Here is a 19,814-nt window from a genome sequence, read left to right on the forward strand (position 1 = left end):
ATTATTTATACTTTTTGATATGAAGCCAAGAATTCTGTTAGCTTTACTGTGAATGCTTATGCACTGTTGTCTTGGTTTCAGATTACTGCTAACCAGAACTCCTAAATCCTTTTCGCAGTCAGTAGTATTAAGATCTACATTATTTAGTTTATATGTGGCATGGTTATTGTCCTGTCCAACATTTAGCACTTTGCATTTGTCTATATTAAACTGCATCTGCCACTTCTCCGACCACTGCATCAGTCTATTCAAATCATCCTGGAGTGCACTAATGTCCTTAGTAGAATGAATTGGATGGCCTATTTTGGTGTCATCAGCAAATTTGCTTATGTTGCTAATATTTATTCCCTCATCTATATCGTTTATGTAAATTGTGAACAACAACGGGCCCAGCACTGACCCCTGAGGAACACCGCTTGTGACGTGCCCCCATTCTGATTTCTCCACATTTATGCAAACTCTCTGCTGTCTATTTGTCAGCCATGCCTCTACCCAGGAAAAAATTTCTCCTCCTATTCCGTGTACCTTAAGTTTCTTCAAAAGTCTCTAATGTTGAAGTCTGTTGAAAGCCCAGCGGCCTGGTGGCGAAAGCTCTCGCTTCACATGGCGAGGGTCCAGGTTTAATTCCCGGTGATGGGGTGGAAACTTTGGACATGATTCCTTAACACTGGTTGTCTATGTTCACCTATCAGTAAAATGGGTACCTGGGTGCTAGTGGACTGGTGTGGGCTGCCTCCTGGGGCAAAACTGACTTAATTTGTGGGAAATGCTCTGCATAACAAGTGGCTTTCTATATAGTGGTATGTCATTGATGTCAGCTATGGTCTGTATACCTTGTACATACTTGTAGTAAATAAAGATACAGTGGACCCCCGGTTAACGATATTTTTTCATTCCAGAAGTATGTTCAGGTGCCAGTACTGACCGAATTTGTTCCCATAAGGAATATTGTGAAGTAGATTGGTCCATTTCAGACCCCCAAACATAAACGTACAAATGCACTTACATAAATATACTTACATAATTGGTCGCACTGGGAGGTGATTGTTAAGCGGGGGTCCACTGTATTATTATTATTATTATAAATATTTAGTAGTGACCTAGCAGCCACAACAATAGTGACATGTCAAATATCACCATCATTCCATCTGACTCAATAATGCATCATAAGAGACTTTAATATTCTGATCTCAAAAGTATCTCGCATCTATCAGTATGAAAATTAATTTGTATAAAAAGAAAAGAAAATGGGTCTAAGGGAAGCAACAAAGGGGAAACAATTCTATTTCCAGAGGCTGACTCACTTCATCCTTAGGTAAATGCTGGTTTATCCATGAGGTTGAGTGTGAGCAGCTGAACTTTAATGCTACTCAATGTGTCAACATATTACTGCATGTATGTTAGTCCAGTGAGTTCAAGTGGGAGTCAAGCATCAGATTGTGTACAATGTCTTCAATTATAAAGTTATCGAATTTCATTAAGCCAAAACTATTATTATATAATGAACCTTTATCATGTTTTAAAATTGCTGATTCTAAAATATTTCTTTCCAGCCAAGAGAAACAAGGAGCCACGACTCTGGCTTCTGACCAGTTTGTAGTTATTGCAGGCCCTAGTGTGACTGAAAAATCACATTTAATTCCTGTGCAGTTCGAACTGAACTGCACTGACAAATTGTAAATTATTAACATATTTAAGGATTTTACACTAGTAAGTTTTGACGTCATGGCGGTGTTCACCCGAATTCCTGTTCCCAATCTATTGTCTGGAAGAAGAATTAGATGAGTTCTCCATGCAGTTTAATAAGAATACCATTATTGAGTTGCTTAAACTGTGTGTAGTTGATTGCAAGTTTGAATTTGAAGGGAAATATTACTCCCCTATTAAGTAATCTTTATATGGAATTTTTCGAGGCTGTTGAAAGATATCCTGCCCCATGAAACCAAGTGGATCAGGTGTGTGGATGACATCTTGTGTCTTAGGCAGAATGATATGGACATGGATACATTTAAACTGGAACTTAATGCTCTGGTCCTGTCAAATTTACCATGGAGAAAGAAATGGAATCTAAACCTCCATTCTTACATGTATTGATACACAGGTTGATAGAACATTCAAGTTTACAGTATGCAAAAGTTTAGAAAAGCCATTAACCTGTAAACGGTCCAAACGTATATATATGTAGATCTTCTTTTTGTTTTTTTATATTTGAAAATGTGTAAAAAAACTTTGATCTATTTTTTTTTTTGTTATATTTGAAAATATGTAAAAAAAACTTAGATCTACTTTTGTAGCACTACACATGTGAATGTAGATCTGCTGGGACCGTTTACGGGTTAATGTTTGTTCGTATATTCACTACTATTCTAACCACAAGACAAGAGTAAAAAAAAGTGCCATTCTATGTTTCTGAGAGTTTACCATGTGTGCTGCCCAGTTCCTCGATGAGGAAATCAGGAAAATATTTGATATTGCCATGACACTGTGGTGCCCTAAGGGGTTAGTAGAATCAGTGTTGCTGGCAACTAAAAAAACTTATCATGGGACTGAATATAAGATAACACGAATGTCCTGGTTCCCCCATACAATGATAATTAATCTGTTCTGCCAAGTGCCCTACAAAGATTCCATATACAAGTATTTTTTTAAGAATTTATGGACTGTTAAAAGCACTTTGATAAAGAATTTTCTTCAACACTATGTTGGTTGTATTTCCAGGATCACTTGCAATGGCTGCAACTTATCTTACATGGGACAGACTGGCAAACTTCTAGATGTCAGGATAACACAACATCAGTATTTGATATGATCTGCACAGGAATGAAATGCAATTTTCAATCACACTAGGTCCTGCAATAACTCTGCAAATTGGTCAGAAGTCAGAGTCATGGCTCCCTGCTTCTGTTGGCTGGGGATAAATATTTTAGAATTGGCAGTTATAAGACATCATAATGTTCATTATATAATAATAGCTTTGCCTTATTCAAACATGATAACTTTATAATTGTAAACCTGGATCCCTACCTCAACTCGTTTGACTAATGTAAATACTGCTCTACAATGACGAACTTAGTAGTCCTCAGGTTCAGCTGCTTCCACTCATGCCAGCATTTACCTAAGGATGAAGTGGGTCCACCTCTGGAAATAGGGTTGTTTCCTGCCTGCTGCTTTCCCTAGACCTATTTTCTTTTTATATGAAGGAATATTCCTGCTGATAGATGCCTGATACTTCTGAGATCAGAATATTAATGTCCTTTATAATGATATGATATGGAGTCTGACATCACGATAGTGATATTTGAGATGTCATTAATGCTGTGGTCATTAGCTCATTACTAAATGTTTAATGTTGATGGATTTTTATATACTTTTTAATGCTATTTTTTCAATATATTGCCTTCTTTTTTTTGGCACCTGGCACTGGTCTGCTCGATGCTAGCTTATTCTAGCTAGAGTCGTTCCCTTGAGCAAATCTACCTGGACTTGCTACTCATTTCTGCAACATTGCAAGCTTCTGAAGAAGTGTTGGTTGCAACATGAAACACTCCCCTGTGGCTGTTATATATATATATATATATATATATATATATATATATATATATATATATATATATATATATATATATATATATATATATATATATATATATATATATACAGTGGTCCCCCGGCTTACGATATTTTTTCATTCCAGAAGTATGTTCAGGTGCCAGTACTGAATGAATTTGTTCTCATAAGGAATATTGTGAATTAGATTAGTCCATTTCAGACCCCCAAACATACACGTACAAACGCACTTACATAATTGGTCGCATTGGGAGCTGATCCTAAAGCGGGGGTCCACTGTACATATATATATATATATATATCTAGTGTTAGCAATGTAAGATTTATGAAGGGATTAAAAAAGCCGGTTAGCCAGACTCGAATACTGCAGGTGGGAAGTACAGTGCCTGCACTCTGAAGACGGGTTGGGGATATTTGCAGTTTTGAACCAGTATTGGCGCCCCTTTGGTAAGACAGGGATAGAGTGAATGATGGTGAAAATGTTTCTTCATTTTTTGGGTCACACTATCTTGGTGGGAGATGGCTGATTTGTTAATAAATATTTTTATATTTATAATTAATAGTTTAAGAGTTAAAAGTATCAGATTTTGGGGAATTAATAAACCCATGAGGGTATGGGAGGGGTGGGAATAAATCATGTTTGATCCTAGGAAGAGAAGGAGAGCTGCATTTTCTTGACTCAAGACCCCAGACACCAGCCTCAAACCAGGGGGTACACTCACATTCACACGCACACACTGTGGATAAGTGATTTACATCAATTTAAGCTGCTGTAAAACTGAGGGAGGTTGCATATTGCAGATGGAGCGGGACGATCGAACGACCGAGGTCGACATCCTCAAGGACAAGCTGGAGAAAGCTCAAGCGCAGGTGACCCGAGCGCAGGACGAGAAGGACGTTGCTAACAGGGAGTTTGAGCGAGCGCTCGAAAAGTTTGATAAGTAAGTTTGAGAGTAAGTAAGTTAGTAAGTTTATTTAGGTACAGGTACATGTAAGTTCAGTTATCATACATAGTCACATATATGTATATTACCCACCAGGATAACCCCAGAAAAGTCAGTCAAATTGACTTATTTTCACTGGGATGGGCTCCCATCTTACAAACCCAAGGTACATGCAGTGCACAAGCAGATAGGGCATTTACATACATTTACAAAAAAAAGTTTTGTAAACGCTCTGCATGAATAATAACACAGCCTATCCTCATTTAACAATGAAGTTCCATTCCTAAGACCACATCAGTAAACTAATTCATCACTAAGTGAGGAGCATATTACTATAATGGGTTCATGCCAACCATCTTCGATATTGTTTAAATGTCGTCTTTGCACCATTTATAATATTTCTGGTATATTTTTTAATGTTTATACAGAAAAGAGGAAATCAGTTCTAATGTAATTTAGGTATGCATACTGGTCAGAGAGCCTGTCATAAGTCTGAGTCGTTAGTAAATGAGTACGTCGCTATGTGAGGAGAGGCTGTAATAAAAACTATAATGAAAATTATAATAATAATTCTTCTTCTTTCAACAAACTGGCCGTATCCCACCAAGGCAGGGTGGCCCAAAAAGAAAAACAAAAGTTTCTCTTTTTAAATTTAGTAATTTGTACAGGAGAAGGGGTTACTAACCCCTTGCTCTTGGCATTTTAGTCGCCTTTTACAACACGCATGGCTTATGGAGGAAGAATTCTGTTCCACTTCCCCATGGAGATAAGAGGAAATAAACAAGAACAAGAACTAGTAAGAAAATAGCAGAAAACCCAGAAGGGTGTGTATATATATGCTTGTACATGTATGTGTAGTGTGACCTAAGTGTAAGTAGAAGTAGCAAGATGTACCTGAAACCTTGCATGTTTATGAGACAGAAAAAAGACACCAGCAATCTTACCATCATGTTAAACAATTACAGGCTTTTGTTTTACACTCACTTTGCAGGACGGTAGTAAGATAAGATAAGATTTTGTTCGGATTTTTAACCCCGGAGGGTTAGCCACCCAGGATAACCCAAGAAAGTCAGTGCGTCATCGAGGACTGTCTAACTTATTTCCATTGGGGTCCTTAATCTTGTTCCCCAGGATGCGACCCACACCAGTCGACTAACACCCAGGTACCTATTTGCTGCTAGGTGAACAGGACAACAGGTGTAAGGAAACGTGTCGAAATGTTTCCACCCGCCTGGAATCGAACCCGGGCCCTCCGTGTGTGAAGCGGGAGCTTTAGCCACCAGGCCACCGGGCCACCGGGCGGTTGCTGTCTACCAACCTACTACCTAGGGATAATAATAATAATTATAATTATTTATTATTGTTATTACTACTGCTACTACTGTCATTATTACTGTTATTATTATTATCATTATTACAAGGGCAATTCATGAACTCATATGAGTTATTCAGGACACAGGGACAGGGGGAAAATCAAGTTTGATACAAGTAAGAGAAGAGTAGCTACAATTCACTGGATCAGGAACCCTTCACTAGCATCAAAGACTCATGGAATAGTACAGTAAATTTCTCTAGTATCTGAAGTCTGTAGTATCTTTTTTTCTTATGACTTTGTAACCTTCTGTTTTATCGACAGGTCACAGAGTGAAAATTTCCGGCTACAGACACGGCTGGAGTCGGCTCAAGCAGAACAAGAGCGACTTCAGGTGGAAATCGAAAAGACCCATGTTCTCTTTAACAAAATCAAGGATGAGAAGGTCAAACTTCAAGAGGACTATGACCGCATACAAGAATCATATGACCGGTCGAGCCTCCAGTGTGTCCGAGCTAAAGAGGCTGAGGAGAAACTGAAGGAAGAAATTGAGCGACTCAATGTGGATTTGACCATTCTCAAGGAGCGCTATGACAAGACCACTGTCGAGCTCCGCCGCGTGGGCAGCGAGAAGGAGAAACTACAAAATGATGTTGACCAATTGACATTTGAGTTAGAGCGAGCCCAAGCGCAGTATGGAAAGGCACAAAACAGCCAGGAAAAAAGCCAGGAGGAAATTGCCCGACTACAAATCGAAGTTGAAAAGTATAAAGATAAGTATGAGAGGAACACTTTAGAACTCAGCAAAGTCCGCAATGAAAAGGAGAAGTTGCAGCAGGAGTGCGAAAACTTGCAAGGTGAAATGGATCGGGTTCTGGTGCGGATGGGGAAATATCAAGAAAACACGGAACGGACGAAAGAAGACTACGAACTACTAAAAATTGAGATTGAGAGAGTGAAGGACAAATTTGAAAAGGCCCAAAAGGACCTGGAAAGAGAGAGCATCTTGCGGGAGAAGTACGAGAAGGAAGTGATGAAGCTCAAGAGTGACATGGACAGAGCAGATCAACAGAGAGGTAAATATCAACTAGATTATGAGAAGAACAAACAGGATATAGAAAAGATTGTATTGGAGAACGAACGGTTGCGTGAGCGATACGACACTAGCCAAATTGATTTACAGAAAGAAAAGCTCTTAAATGAGAAATACTCTGAAGAAATTGCAAGTATGAAAGCAGAGTTAGATAAGACACAATCAAGGGTAGGCAAGTTCTCCACATCTCATGAAAAATACGAGGGAGAACTTGAACGACTGAACATTGAGAATGAGAAGATAAAGGATAAGTACGAAAGGTCACAGATAGAATGTACGAAATCACAACAGAAAATTGAGAAAATGGAAAGTGAAAATGAACGACTTCGGAGTGATCTACTCCTGAGCCAAGAGCAACTAGAGCGTTTCCTCGCTGCTCAAGATCGTAACAAAACTGAAGTAGAGAAAACTTCCATAGAAGTTAACAAGTTCAAAGATAAATTGGAACGTACTCAGTCTGACCTGGCTCGCGCTCAAGCGGGGAAGGAAAAAGCTGAGTTGGAGGTTCAGCGACTGACTCATGAGATGGAACGATCACAGCAACACATGTCTAAGTACCAAGAAAGCAATGAGTCAGCCAAAATAGAATTTGAAAGAATGTCAGTGGAGCTTGAGAAGCTCCACGAACGCCTTGAAAAGTCACAGACTGAACTTAGAAGAGCTAATGATGCCAAAGAAAGATTAGAAACAGAAAATAGAAAACACAAGAGAGACTTAGAAGAAACTAAAGCAATGATTGGTAAAGCGACTGATTATCAACAAAAATCCAATCAAGATCTTGACAAATGCAAAGAGGAGATTATTAGACTCAATAAAGAGCTTGAAAGAGCTAAGGATGAACTCTCTAAAGTCGCAAATGAGAAGGAGAGGCTAAACACAACACAAGAGAAACGTGAAAAAATGATTGCAAAACTAGAGTCAGACTTGACACAGTTAGAGTCAGAGCGGGATCAATTAGTTAAGCAATTAGAAAAATCTCAGGATATGCTTTTGAACTTCCAACAGGAACTGAAACAAACCGAATCTGACTTGCAAAAATCCCGAGATGAGAACAAGCGGATAAAGTCAGAGCTGAACAACACAACCAAAGAAATGGAACAAGGCACAAAAGACATGCTGGAAAGCAAGGAAAATGAAATCCAAAAACTGAGTGGGCAGCTATCCACTAAGGAGAAGGAATTCAATGCTCTCAGAGCCGAGGCAGAGAAGGAAGTGCAGAGGTTACAACAGGAGGTTCACAAGGCTCAACAGACTGCACAGGTTGCCCAGAAAGAAGCAGGGCTGATTCAGAGGGAAGCTGAGAAGGAACTGAAGAATCTAATTGTGCAATTACAAGGGAAGGAGAAGGAACTAGGCATATTGCGTAGTGAAGGAGAGAAATGCAGATTACGAGCCGAAAAGGCTGAGCGTGATGCAGCAGAGATGGAGAAGCAAGTGAAGGAATCTAGTATGAAGGGAGAAGGAGAAACAGCGAAGCTACAACAAAGCGTCATTTCTGAACGGCAGAGGGCCGATCAGGGTGAGAGAGCTGTTCAGGAGATGCAGAAACAAATGCAATCCATGGCACAAGAGACACAGAAGAGCAATCAACAGATACAACAGCTGACCCAACAGAATCAGGAGCTCAACAAACAGATACACCAGATAACGCAGCAAAACCAACAGACCCAACAACAGAACCAGACCTTACAGAAACAGGCACAACAGTCGCAGCAACAAATACAACAACAGACCCAACAGCTGCAGATCCTGCAACAGCAGCTGCAACAACAACAGCAGCAGTTACAAAAACAGAGTAACAACCCACGCGAGAACTCAGACACACAAAGATTAAAATCTGATTTGGACAGAGCCAACAACGAGTTGAAAAACTCCGCTGTTGAGAAACAGAGATTGCAGAGTCAACTGGAATTGCTGGTGACGGAACTGGAGAAGAAACAGGTCAGTTGAGGGAATGGAAGAACCAGAGATTGATTGATGAACCAAACTCAGCATAACATTAATTTCAGAACTTAATAAAGGAAAAAAAATTATTTACAGAGTAGGGAATAAGAAGAATCTATTAATGTTTATATATTTAAATATGTATATGTATATATATGCTTAACAATTTGCAAACAGGTGAAATTATTTGCAAACATTGTCGAGTCCTGCTGTGGACCTAGAGACAATGTTATATATATATATATATATATATATATATATATATATATATATATATATATATATATATATATATATATATATATATATATATATATATATACATACATACATGTATATATATATACCATGGCTAGCAGAGAACCCAATAAGTCATTTTTAATTTGCATTCATACCCAGATGAGGTTTAATTGATAAATTATGCAAAATAAGTTTAGAATTAGCAATTCTTCACTGATGGGAAGCTTCTCTGAGGTTTAACAGCTTCTCTGAGGTTTAACAGCTTCTCTGAGGTTTAACAGCTTCTCTGAGGTTTAACAGCTTCTCTGAGGTTTAACAGCTTCTCTGAGGTTTAACATCTTCTCTGAGGTTTAACAGCTTCTCTGAGGTTTAACAGCTTCTCTGAGGTTTAACAGCTTCTCTGAGGTTTAACAGCTTCTCTGAGGTTTAACAGCTTCTCTGAGGTTTAACAGCTTCTCTGAGGTTTAACAGCTTCTCTGAGGTTTAACAGCTTCTCTTAGGTTTAACAGCTTCTCTGAGGTTTAACAGCTTCTCTTAGGTTTAACAGCTTCTCTTAGGTTTAACAGCTTCTCTGAGGTTTAACAGCTTCTCTTAGGTTTAACAGCTTCTCTTAGGTTTAACAGCTTCTCTTAGGTTTAACAGCTTCTCTTAGGTTTAACAGCTTCTCTTAGGTTTAACAGCTTCTCTTAGGTTTAACAGCTTCTCTTAGGTTTAACAGCTTCTCTATGGTTTAACAGCTTCTCTTAGGTTTAACAGCTTCTCTATGGTTTAACAGCTTCTCTGAGGTTTCACAGCTTCTCTCAGGTGTCACAGCTTCTCTCAGGTGTCACATCTTCTCTCAGGTTCCACATCTTCTCTCAGGTGTCACAGCTTCTCTCAGGTGTCACATCTTCTCTCAGGTTCCACATCTTCTCTCAGGTTCCACATCTTCTCTCAGGTGTCACAGCTTCTCTCAGGTGTCACATCTTCTCTCAGGTTCCACATCTTCTCTCAGGTGTCACAGCTTCTCTCAGGTGTCACATCTTCTCTCAGGTTCCACATCTTCTCTCAGGTGTCACAGCTTCTCTCAGGTGTCACAGCTTCTCTCAGGTGTCACATCTTCTCTCAGGTTCCACAGCTTCTCTCAGGTGTCACATCTCTCAGGTTCCACATCTTCTCTCAGGTGTCACAGCTTCTCTCAGGTGTCACATCTTCTCTCAGGTTCCACAGCTTCTCTCAGGTGTCACAGCTTCTCTCAGGTGTCACAGCTTCTCTCAGGTGTCACAGCTTCTCTCAGGTGTCACATCTTCTCTCAGGTTCCACAGCTTCTCTCAGGTTCCACAGGTTCTCTCAGGTGTCACAGCTTCTCTCAGGTGTCACAGCTTCTCTCAGGTGTCACAGCTTCTCTCAGGCATCACAGCTTCTCTCAAGTGTCACAGCTTCTCTCAGGTGTCACAGCTTCTCTCAGGCATCACAGCTTCTCTCAGGTGTCACAGCTTCTCTCAGGTGTCACAGCTTCTCTCAGGTGTCATAGCTTCTCTCAGGCATCACAGCTTCTCTCAGGTGTCACAGCTTCTCTCAGGTGTCACAGCTTCTCTCAGGTGTCACAGCTTCTCTCAGGTGTCACAGCTTCTCTCAGGTGTCACAGCTTCTCTCAGGCATCACAGCTTCTCTCAGGTGTCACAGCTTCTCTCAGGTGTCACAGCTTCTCTCAGGTGTCACAGCTTCTCTCAGGTGTCACAGCTTCTCTCAGGTGTCACAGCTTCTCTCAGGCATCACAGCTTCTCTCAGGTGTCACAGCTTCTCTCAGGTGTCACAGCTTCTCTCAGGCATCACAGCTTCTCTCAGGTGTCACAGCTTCTCTCAGGTGTCACAGCTTCTCTCAGGCATCACAGCTTCTCTCAGGTGTCACAGCTTCTCTCGGGTGTCACAGCTTCTCTCAGGTGTCACAGCTTCTCTCAGGCATCACAGCTTCTCTCAGGTGTCACAGCTTCTCTCAGGTGTCACAGCGTCTCTCAGGTGTCACAGCTTCTCTCAGGTGTCACAGCGTCTCTCAGGTGTCACAGCGTCTCTCAGGTGTCACAGCTTCTCTCGGGCATCGCTACTTTTGCACTTTGGGGTCATTATTAACCTGTAAACAGTCCCAGCAGATCTACGTTCACATGTCTGGCGCTCCAGAAGTAGATCTACTTTCTTTTACATATTTTCAAATATAACAAAAAAAAAACAACAACATAGGTCAAAGATTTTTAACATGTTTTCAAATGTAAAAAAAGAAAAAAATGATCTACTTTTTTTACATACTATCAAATGTTGAAAAAACGTATATATACGTTTGGACCGTTTACGGGTTAAGCAAAATTTTGGGCTATTTTTGGGCCACAGTAAACAGTGGGTAACTGAAACTGTGGATACAAAATCCATGGATAAAAGGGTTCTACTGTATGCCTATCTATATATATATATATATATATATATATAAATATATATATATATAAATATATATATATATAAATATATATAAATATAAATATATATATATATAAATACAGTGGACCCCCGGTTAACGAACTTTTTTCATTCCAGTAGTATGTTCAGGTGCCAGTACTGACCGAATTTATTCCCATAAGGAATATTGTGAAGTAGATTAGTCCATTTCAGACCCCCAAACATACACGTACAAACGCACTTACATAAATACACTTACATAACTGGTCGCATTCGGAGGTGATCGTTATGCGGGTGTCCACTGTATATATATATATATATATATATATTATATATATATATATATATATATATATATATATATATATATATATATATATATATATATATATATATATATATATATATATATACACATATATATATATACAAAAACTTCTTTTATAAATGTATATATACAAATTTATAGGCCTATGCACATTTTATTTTTTATATTATTTAAGATCCTAAGAAGCTCCGAAAATTTTAAATCGCAAATTTATTCTGTTTTCTTAAGCCTAAGACTTTTTTTTTTTTTACCATTTTTCAATTCTCTGGTTTTGTTCCATTTCCCTCAATTGATTTATTCTGTTTTTTCCAAAAAAGAAAAGAGAAAATTTTGATTTTCAAGAATTCGATCTTTATCATTTAGTAGAAAATATTTTTTTGTTTATTTTTGAGTTTGAAATAACTCAAAATATTGGTTTTGATGTTTTTGTCATAGATGCATTAGTGCGCGTGTGCTAGAGTATGCACGCTCTGCCAGCACCAACAATCAAGTAAGTCACAGAGTCTTGCATCCTCTGGCCAACCATCTTTGCATAATTACCTACAACCAATGATTAACATCTCCTCTGCAATTAAGTACTTGGTGTGCTATTATTACTATTATTATTCTTATAGTAATTTACAGAAATATGTAATTAATTATCTAACATTACTAATTAAATACATAATCATTATTCAAACCGCATTGATATATATATATACAGTGGACCCCCGGTTAACGATATTTTTTCACTCCGTAAGTATGTTCAGGTGCCAGTACTGACTGAATTTATTCCCATAAGGAATATTGTGAAGTAGATTAGTCCATTTCAGACCCCCAAACATACACGTACAAACGCACTTACATAAATACACTTACATAATTGGTCGCATTTGGAGGTGATCGTTAAGCGGGGGTCCACTGTAGTATATATTTGGGCCACCCCGAGGCGGGGCGGCCCAAAAGGAAAAATGAAAGTTTCTCCTTTTACATTTAGTAATATATACAGGAGAAGGGGTTACTAGCCCCTTGCTCCCGGCATTTTAGTCGCCTCTTACAACACGCATTGCTTACGGAGGAAGAATTCTGTTCCACTTCCCTATGGAGATAAGAGGAAATAAACAAGAACAAGAACTAGAAAGAAAATAGCAGAAAACCCAGAGGGGTGTGTATATATATGCTTGTACATGTATGTGTAGAGTGACCTAAGTGTAAGTAGAAGTAGCAAGACGTACCTGAAATCTTGCATGTTTATGAGACAGAAAAAAGACACCAGCAATCTTACCATCATGTAAAACAATTACAGGCTTTCGTTTTACACTCACTTGGCAGGACGGTAGTACCTCCCTGGGTGGTTGCTGTCTACCAACTTATTACCTTTAATATATATATATATATATATATATATATATATATATATATATATATATATATATATATATATTATATATATATTGTACCCACGGAACGAGTGGTATTGATCAATAACAACACTACACTAGCCAAGGATTCGAACCCATGCTGTTTTGGCCCGCCTCATGGTTAGAGAAAACGCATGACAGTTTAGACCACTAGACCACACAATTGTGTGGTCTAATGGTCTAAAGCATCATGCGTTTTCTCTCACCATGAAGCGGGCCACAGCAGCATGGGTTTGACTCCTTGGCTAGTGAAGTGTTGTTATATATATACATGTATATCTTTCTTTCAACACACCGGCCGTATCCCACCGAGGCAGGGTGACCCAAAAGGAAAAACGAAAGTTTCTCCTTGTACATTTAGTAATATATACAGGCGAATGGGTTACTAGCCCCTTGCTCCCGGCATTTTAGTCGCCTCTTACAACACGCATGGCTTATGGAGGAAGAATTCTGTTCCACTTCCCCATGGAGATAAGAGGAAATAAACAACAAGAAGAACTAGAAAGAAAATAGCAGAAAACCCAGAGGGGTGTGTATATATGCTTGTACATGTATGTGTAGTGTGACTTAAGTGTAAGTAGAAGTAGCAAGATGTACCTGAAACCTTGCATATTTATGAGACAGAATATAAAGACACCAGCAATCCTACCATCATGTAAAACAATTACAGGCTTCCGTTTTACACTCACTTGGCAGGACGGTAGTACCTCCCTGGGTGGTTGCTGTCTACCAACCTACTACCCAGAATATATATATATATATATATATATATATATATATATATATATATATATATATATATATATATATATATATATATATATATATATATATATATATATATATATATATATATATATATATATATATATATATATATATATATATATATATATATATATATATATATATATATATATATATATATATATCTATCTATATATATATATATATATATATACATGTATATATACATGTGTGTGTGTGTGTGTATATACAGGTCTGCCATCACTAATCCGGCATTATTGGGACCTGTAGAGTGCCGGATTAGTGAGTTTGCCTGATTACAGAGTGGTTAGGTTAGAATACACTTAATTAACCTATAAGTAGAGACTCTTTCTGCAACATCTTCCTCATTTTCATCACTGCTTTCTCCTCCACTGGCTTGTTGCTGTGGATTTACAACCATCTTATAATTTCTGAGTCAGTATATTGATAAAATTTGAAATTATATTAGCCGAAATTAGTGCTGGATTACTGATGGAACTGGTTAACCGATTGCCGGATTAGTGATGGCCGACCTTTATATATACTCTGTATGTATATGATAAGATCAGAATAAACAGGTGGCATTATAATATGCAAATCAACCCCTTTGAAAAAAATAGTGAACTTCCAAACACTTTTATGGTTTTTCACATTATCAAGGGGATTGTCATGGGTCCTTGATAATGTGAGAAATCACAAAGTGCTTAGAATCTCATTATTTTTGACAGTGGATGTTTTGTTTGCACAATAAGCACAGGGAGTTGAATGATTGAATGGCAACTCAAGATGTTCTGTTTTTCAATCAACACTGTATTAACCCTTAAACTGTCCAAACGTAGATCTACGTTTGCTCGCGTAATGCTCCGAATGTAGATCTATTTTTTTTTTTAGATGCTTTCTTATGGAAAAAATCAAGGTCGGAGTGCTACGTGTGAAAACGTAGATCTACGTTTGGACAGTTGAAGGGTTAAAAGCTATGTAACAGTTGAATGAAAATGGACATCAAGTCAGGCAGGTGTGACTGTGGAGACTCCCCTCACAGAGTAAGAGATCCACCTTAAATCACGGAATGGCTGGGTTCAAAATCCACCCGTTCCATGATTTACTTGCAGTGGTGCTATTGTGATTCTGTAAATCATCCACCTCAAGTCCTCCCGGTCTGACTGACTGTCAGATGTCAGAGGTTGAAGAAAGTTATAGTGTGTACTTGTAGAAATATAGATTATTATTATCATTATTATTATTATTATTATTATTATTATTATTATTATTATTATTATTATTATTAAGAAGCAGCAGGAAGACGCAGCCAGACCATATGTGATGTGGCTGTGGTAATAAGTGCAAGAATATATCATTATTGATATGTTGAGAATTAAGATAGGTCTATGGAACCTCCACACATTTTATCAGGAACCAGTAATAGGATGTGGCCCACACCAGTCCACTAGCACCCCAGGTACCCATTTTATACTGATGGGTGAACATGGACAGCAGGTGTCTTATGGAAACACGTCCTAATATTTTCCAGTCATGCTGGAGATTCAAACTCCAGACCTCAGTGTGTGAGCTGAGTGCGCTAGCGATCAAGCTACGGGACACCGTAAATAACTCATCTCTATCATTCATAAGTACCCCTAAGTACAGTTATCATACACAGTAACATATGTGTTATGTACCCAACAGGATAACCCAAAAAAGTCAGATGAAAGGACTTATTTCCATTAGGGTCCTTGTAACATCTTATTATTTTACGTAAGTACTGAAAATTTCCTTGGGAAATTATCTTTGGGAAATTTTCTCAGGAACTTTCCTTACATCTCATTTTCCTTTAAACTCATTCTCTTTGCCTAGATAACAATTGCATTTGCTAATGCAATGGGGTATTTTTGGACTTGCGGCCCTTCCAGCGATGCCAAATCAACAAACTTAGTGAAGTATACATGAGACGCAGTCTTTCTTGGGTTATCCTGAGTGACTAACCCTCTGAGGTTAAAAATCTAAACGAAATCTTTTCTTAAGAGAGGAACACTGCAGAAGGCCTACTGTCCCATGCTAGGAAAGTTCTCAGGCCCGGTGGCCTGGCGGCTAAAGCTCCCGCTTCACACACGGAGGGCCCGGGTTCGATTCCCGGCGGGTGGAAACATTTCGACACGTTTCCTCACACTATTGTCCTGTTCACCTAGCAGCAAATAGGTACCTGGGTGTTAGTTGACTGGTGTGGGTCGCATCCTGGGGGGACAAGATTAAGGACCCCAATGGAAATAAGTTAGACAGTCCTCGATGACGCACTGACTTTCTTGGGTTATCCTGGGTGGCTAACCCTCCGGGGTTCAAAATCCAAACGAAATCTTATCCTATCTTATCTTATCAATGATTTCCACCCACATATTTGTCCAGTCTTTTCCCACAACCTGTCAAATAAGAACTGGGACATTCCATAACTCTGAATAAGTTATTTCATAAACGTTCTTGGAATATAAACTATTTTTAAGAAATATAAAACTTGTTGGTTCTATATAATTAGCAAGTAGTATTTGTTAACTGTGTTTAATATATGAGGCAACTCCACGAGGAAATTCCCAGAATTAGAGCAAGATAATGCTACACACAAGATGGTGATGAGTTATCGGCTCCTCATAAAATATGTGGAGACTCCATAGGCCTATCCTGATTCTTAACATATTAATAATGATACATTTTTGTGGATAACTAAAATATAATGAACACTTGTCAATAATTATAATAATAATAATAATAATAATAATAATAATAATAATAATAATAATTATTTATTTACTACAAGTACATGTACAAGGTATACAGTCCTAGCTGACAACAATGACATACTACTACATAGAAAGCCCCTTGTTATGCTGAGCATGTCTGGCAAATTAGGTCAGTGTCCCAGGATGCGACCCACACCAGTCGACTAACACCCAGGTACCCATTTTACTGATGGGGAACATAGACAACAGGTGGAAAGAAACACGTCCAATATTTCTACTCTGGCTGGGAATCTAACCCAGGCCCTCACCGTGTGAAGCCAGAGCGTTAACAACCAGGCCACCAGAGCCCCCCAGTAAGTACAAGAGAATTGAATATTCTATTAGGTAATGCTACATGGCTTTGATATATTTAGTAGAGAATAATTACAATTTTGAATTAATTTATAAAGATTACAGTATTACAATAGAACAGTTGAAAATAATTTATAATATAATATACAGTGGACCCCCGGTTAACGATGTTTTTTCACTCCAGAAGTATGTTCAGGTGCCAGTACTGACCGAATTTGTTCCCATAAGGAATATTGTGAAGTAGATTAGTCCATTTCGGACCCCCAAACATACACGTACAAACGCACTTACATAAATACACTTACATAATTGGTCGCATTCGGAGGTGATCGTTATGCGGGGGTCCACTGTATTACAATTTAGTGCTATTTAAAACAATGAAATTTAGACATCCTAATTTTGACGTAATGAGAAAGTGGTTGAGCGATCCTCAGCACAATATGAGTAACTTATGAGTAACTGGTAGGTATTAAGTACGATATAACTCACACTTTCTTCAACCTCTGACATCTGACAGTGAGTCAGATTTCGAGAATTGGAAGATGCCTTATGAAATAATAATATAAATGAAAACAAATCATGGACTGGGTGGGTGTGAATCCACTAGATTTCTTTATTTTGCACCATGATTTTACTTTTCCTCTTTCACACCTCTGTCCCTGCAGTGCGGGAAGAGGCGTGTGAATGGAGGAATGAGCAAAGGTCTGCACTGCGGGAAGAGGCGTGTGAATGGAGGAATGAGCAAAGGTCTGCACTGCGGGAAGAGGCGTGTGAATGGAGGAATGAGCAAAGGTCTGCACTGCGGGAAGAGGCGTGTGAATGGAGGAATGAGCAAAGGTCTGCAGTGCGGGAAGAGGCGTGTGAATGGAGGAATGAGCAAAGGTCTGCAGTGCGGGAAGAGGCGTGTGAATGGAGGAATGAGCAAAGGTCTGCAGTGCGGGAAGAGGCGTGTGAATGGAGGAATGAGCAAAGGTCTGCAGTGCGGGAAGAGGCGTGTGAATGGAGGAATGAGCAAAGGTCTGCAGTGCGGGAAGAGGCGTGTGAATGGAGGAATGAGCAAAGGTCTGCAGTGCGGGAAGAGGCGTGTGAATGGAGGAATGAGCAAAGGTCTGCAGTGCGAGAAGAGGCGTGTGAATGGAGGAATGAGCAAAGGTCTGCAGTGCAGGAAGAGGCGTGTGAATGGAGGAATGAGCAAAGGTCTGCAGTGCAGGAAGAGGCGTGTGAATGGAGGAATGAGCAAAGGTCTGCAGTGCAGGAAGAGGCGTGTGAATGGAGGAATGAGCAAAGGTCTGCAGTGCAGGAAGAGGCGTGTGAATGGAGGAATGAGCAAAGGTGGTGAGGGATAATGCGAAAGAGGTTGCTAGGTGAGACTGCAAGATTTATAGTGGATCTCCTCCTGTGTGGGAAGAATAACGATACAGTGACTGGAACAATACACAAATAACCCGCACATTGGAGAGAGGAGCTGACGTTTCGATCTGACTTGAACCATTTACAAAGTCACACTGTGACTTTGTGTATTCTACCTGACGTGATTTCAGTTTCTGTTCCACTGTTGCATAGCTCTTGAGAAAGACCTTGAGTTGTCAATCAACACTGTGCTTGTTTTGTATCTCCTATTGCTCGGTTGCGAGTATTGCACCGTATGTAAGAAAGTATTTAACCCAAACAGCTGGACTTGCACGAGGCCAATCAGAAGCTCCAGAACGGCGGAAGGGCTGGCAACGACTCACAAGCGATTAGAAGGCAACTGGAAGATCAGATGAAGGTACTGTTGCTTGTGAGGTAATGTTGTGTGTGTGAGGTACTGTTGTGAGGTACTGTTGTGTGCGTGAGGTACTGTTGTGTGCGTGAGATACTGTTGTGTGTGTGAGGTGCTGTTGTGTGTGTGAGGTGCTGTTGTGTGTGTGAGGTGCTGTTGTGTGTGTGAGGTGCTGTTGTGTGTGTGGTACTGTTGTGTGTGAGGTACTGCTGTGTGTGAGGTACTGTTGATGGAACAAAGCAGTTAAACCATCCTATATGATGGAACAAGATAGATAAAACATCCAGTATAATGACACAAAACAATTAAACCAAACTATATGATAAAATATGACAGTTAAACCATTCTGTATGATATGTTATGACAGTTAAACCATCCATTATGATAGAATATGGCAGTTAAACCATCTAGTATGATATAGCATGACAGTTAAATCATCCTATATAATAGAAAATGAGAGTTAAACCATCCAGTAAGATAGAATATGACAGTTAAACCATCCTAAATGATAGAACAAGACAGTTAAACCATCCTACATGATTGAACAAGAGAGTTAAACCATCCTACATGATGGAACAAGACTGTTCAGCCATCCTACATGATGGGATAAGACTGCTAAACCATGATACATGTGTCCGCAGATGGTAGAACAGAAGGTACACTCACTGGAACAACGGAACAAGCAACTGGATGAGAAGGAGAAGACGTTAGTGGAACTAGATGCTCGCCTGAACAAAAAGAGGGAACAAATAAACCACATGGAACAACAACTTGCCAAGGTAAATGTTGGAACAACAGTCTGTTGTGAGTCCCTCAGTCTGGTGTTGTGAGTCCCTCAGTCTGGTGTTGTGAGTCCCTCAGTCTGGTGTTGTGAGTCCCTCAGTCTGGTGTTGAGCCCCTCAGTCTAGTGTTGTGAGTCCCTCAGTCTAGTGTTGTGAGTCCCTCAGTC

General features: G+C 39.2%; 1 protein-coding gene across 7 annotated transcripts in view; it reads left to right on the top strand.

Moving 5' to 3' along the window:
• brp (ELKS/RAB6-interacting/CAST family member bruchpilot) overlaps positions 1-19,814 on the top strand; it is a 129,542-nt gene that overhangs the window by 51,736 nt on the left and 57,992 nt on the right. For all 7 annotated transcript variants that reach the window (XM_070080196.1, XM_070080194.1, XM_070080190.1 and 4 more), the window contains 4 exons: positions 4,369-4,508; positions 6,148-8,857; positions 18,776-18,871; positions 19,507-19,644. In XM_070080196.1, coding sequence (XP_069936297.1) covers positions 4,369-4,508; positions 6,148-8,857; positions 18,776-18,871; positions 19,507-19,644 — 3,084 coding nt within the window. The remainder of the gene's footprint in view (positions 1-4,368; positions 4,509-6,147; positions 8,858-18,775; positions 18,872-19,506; positions 19,645-19,814) is intronic.

Source organism: Cherax quadricarinatus, unplaced genomic scaffold (assembly GCF_038502225.1).
Source record: "Cherax quadricarinatus isolate ZL_2023a unplaced genomic scaffold, ASM3850222v1 Contig214, whole genome shotgun sequence".
Taxonomy (NCBI): domain Eukaryota; kingdom Metazoa; phylum Arthropoda; class Malacostraca; order Decapoda; family Parastacidae; genus Cherax; species Cherax quadricarinatus.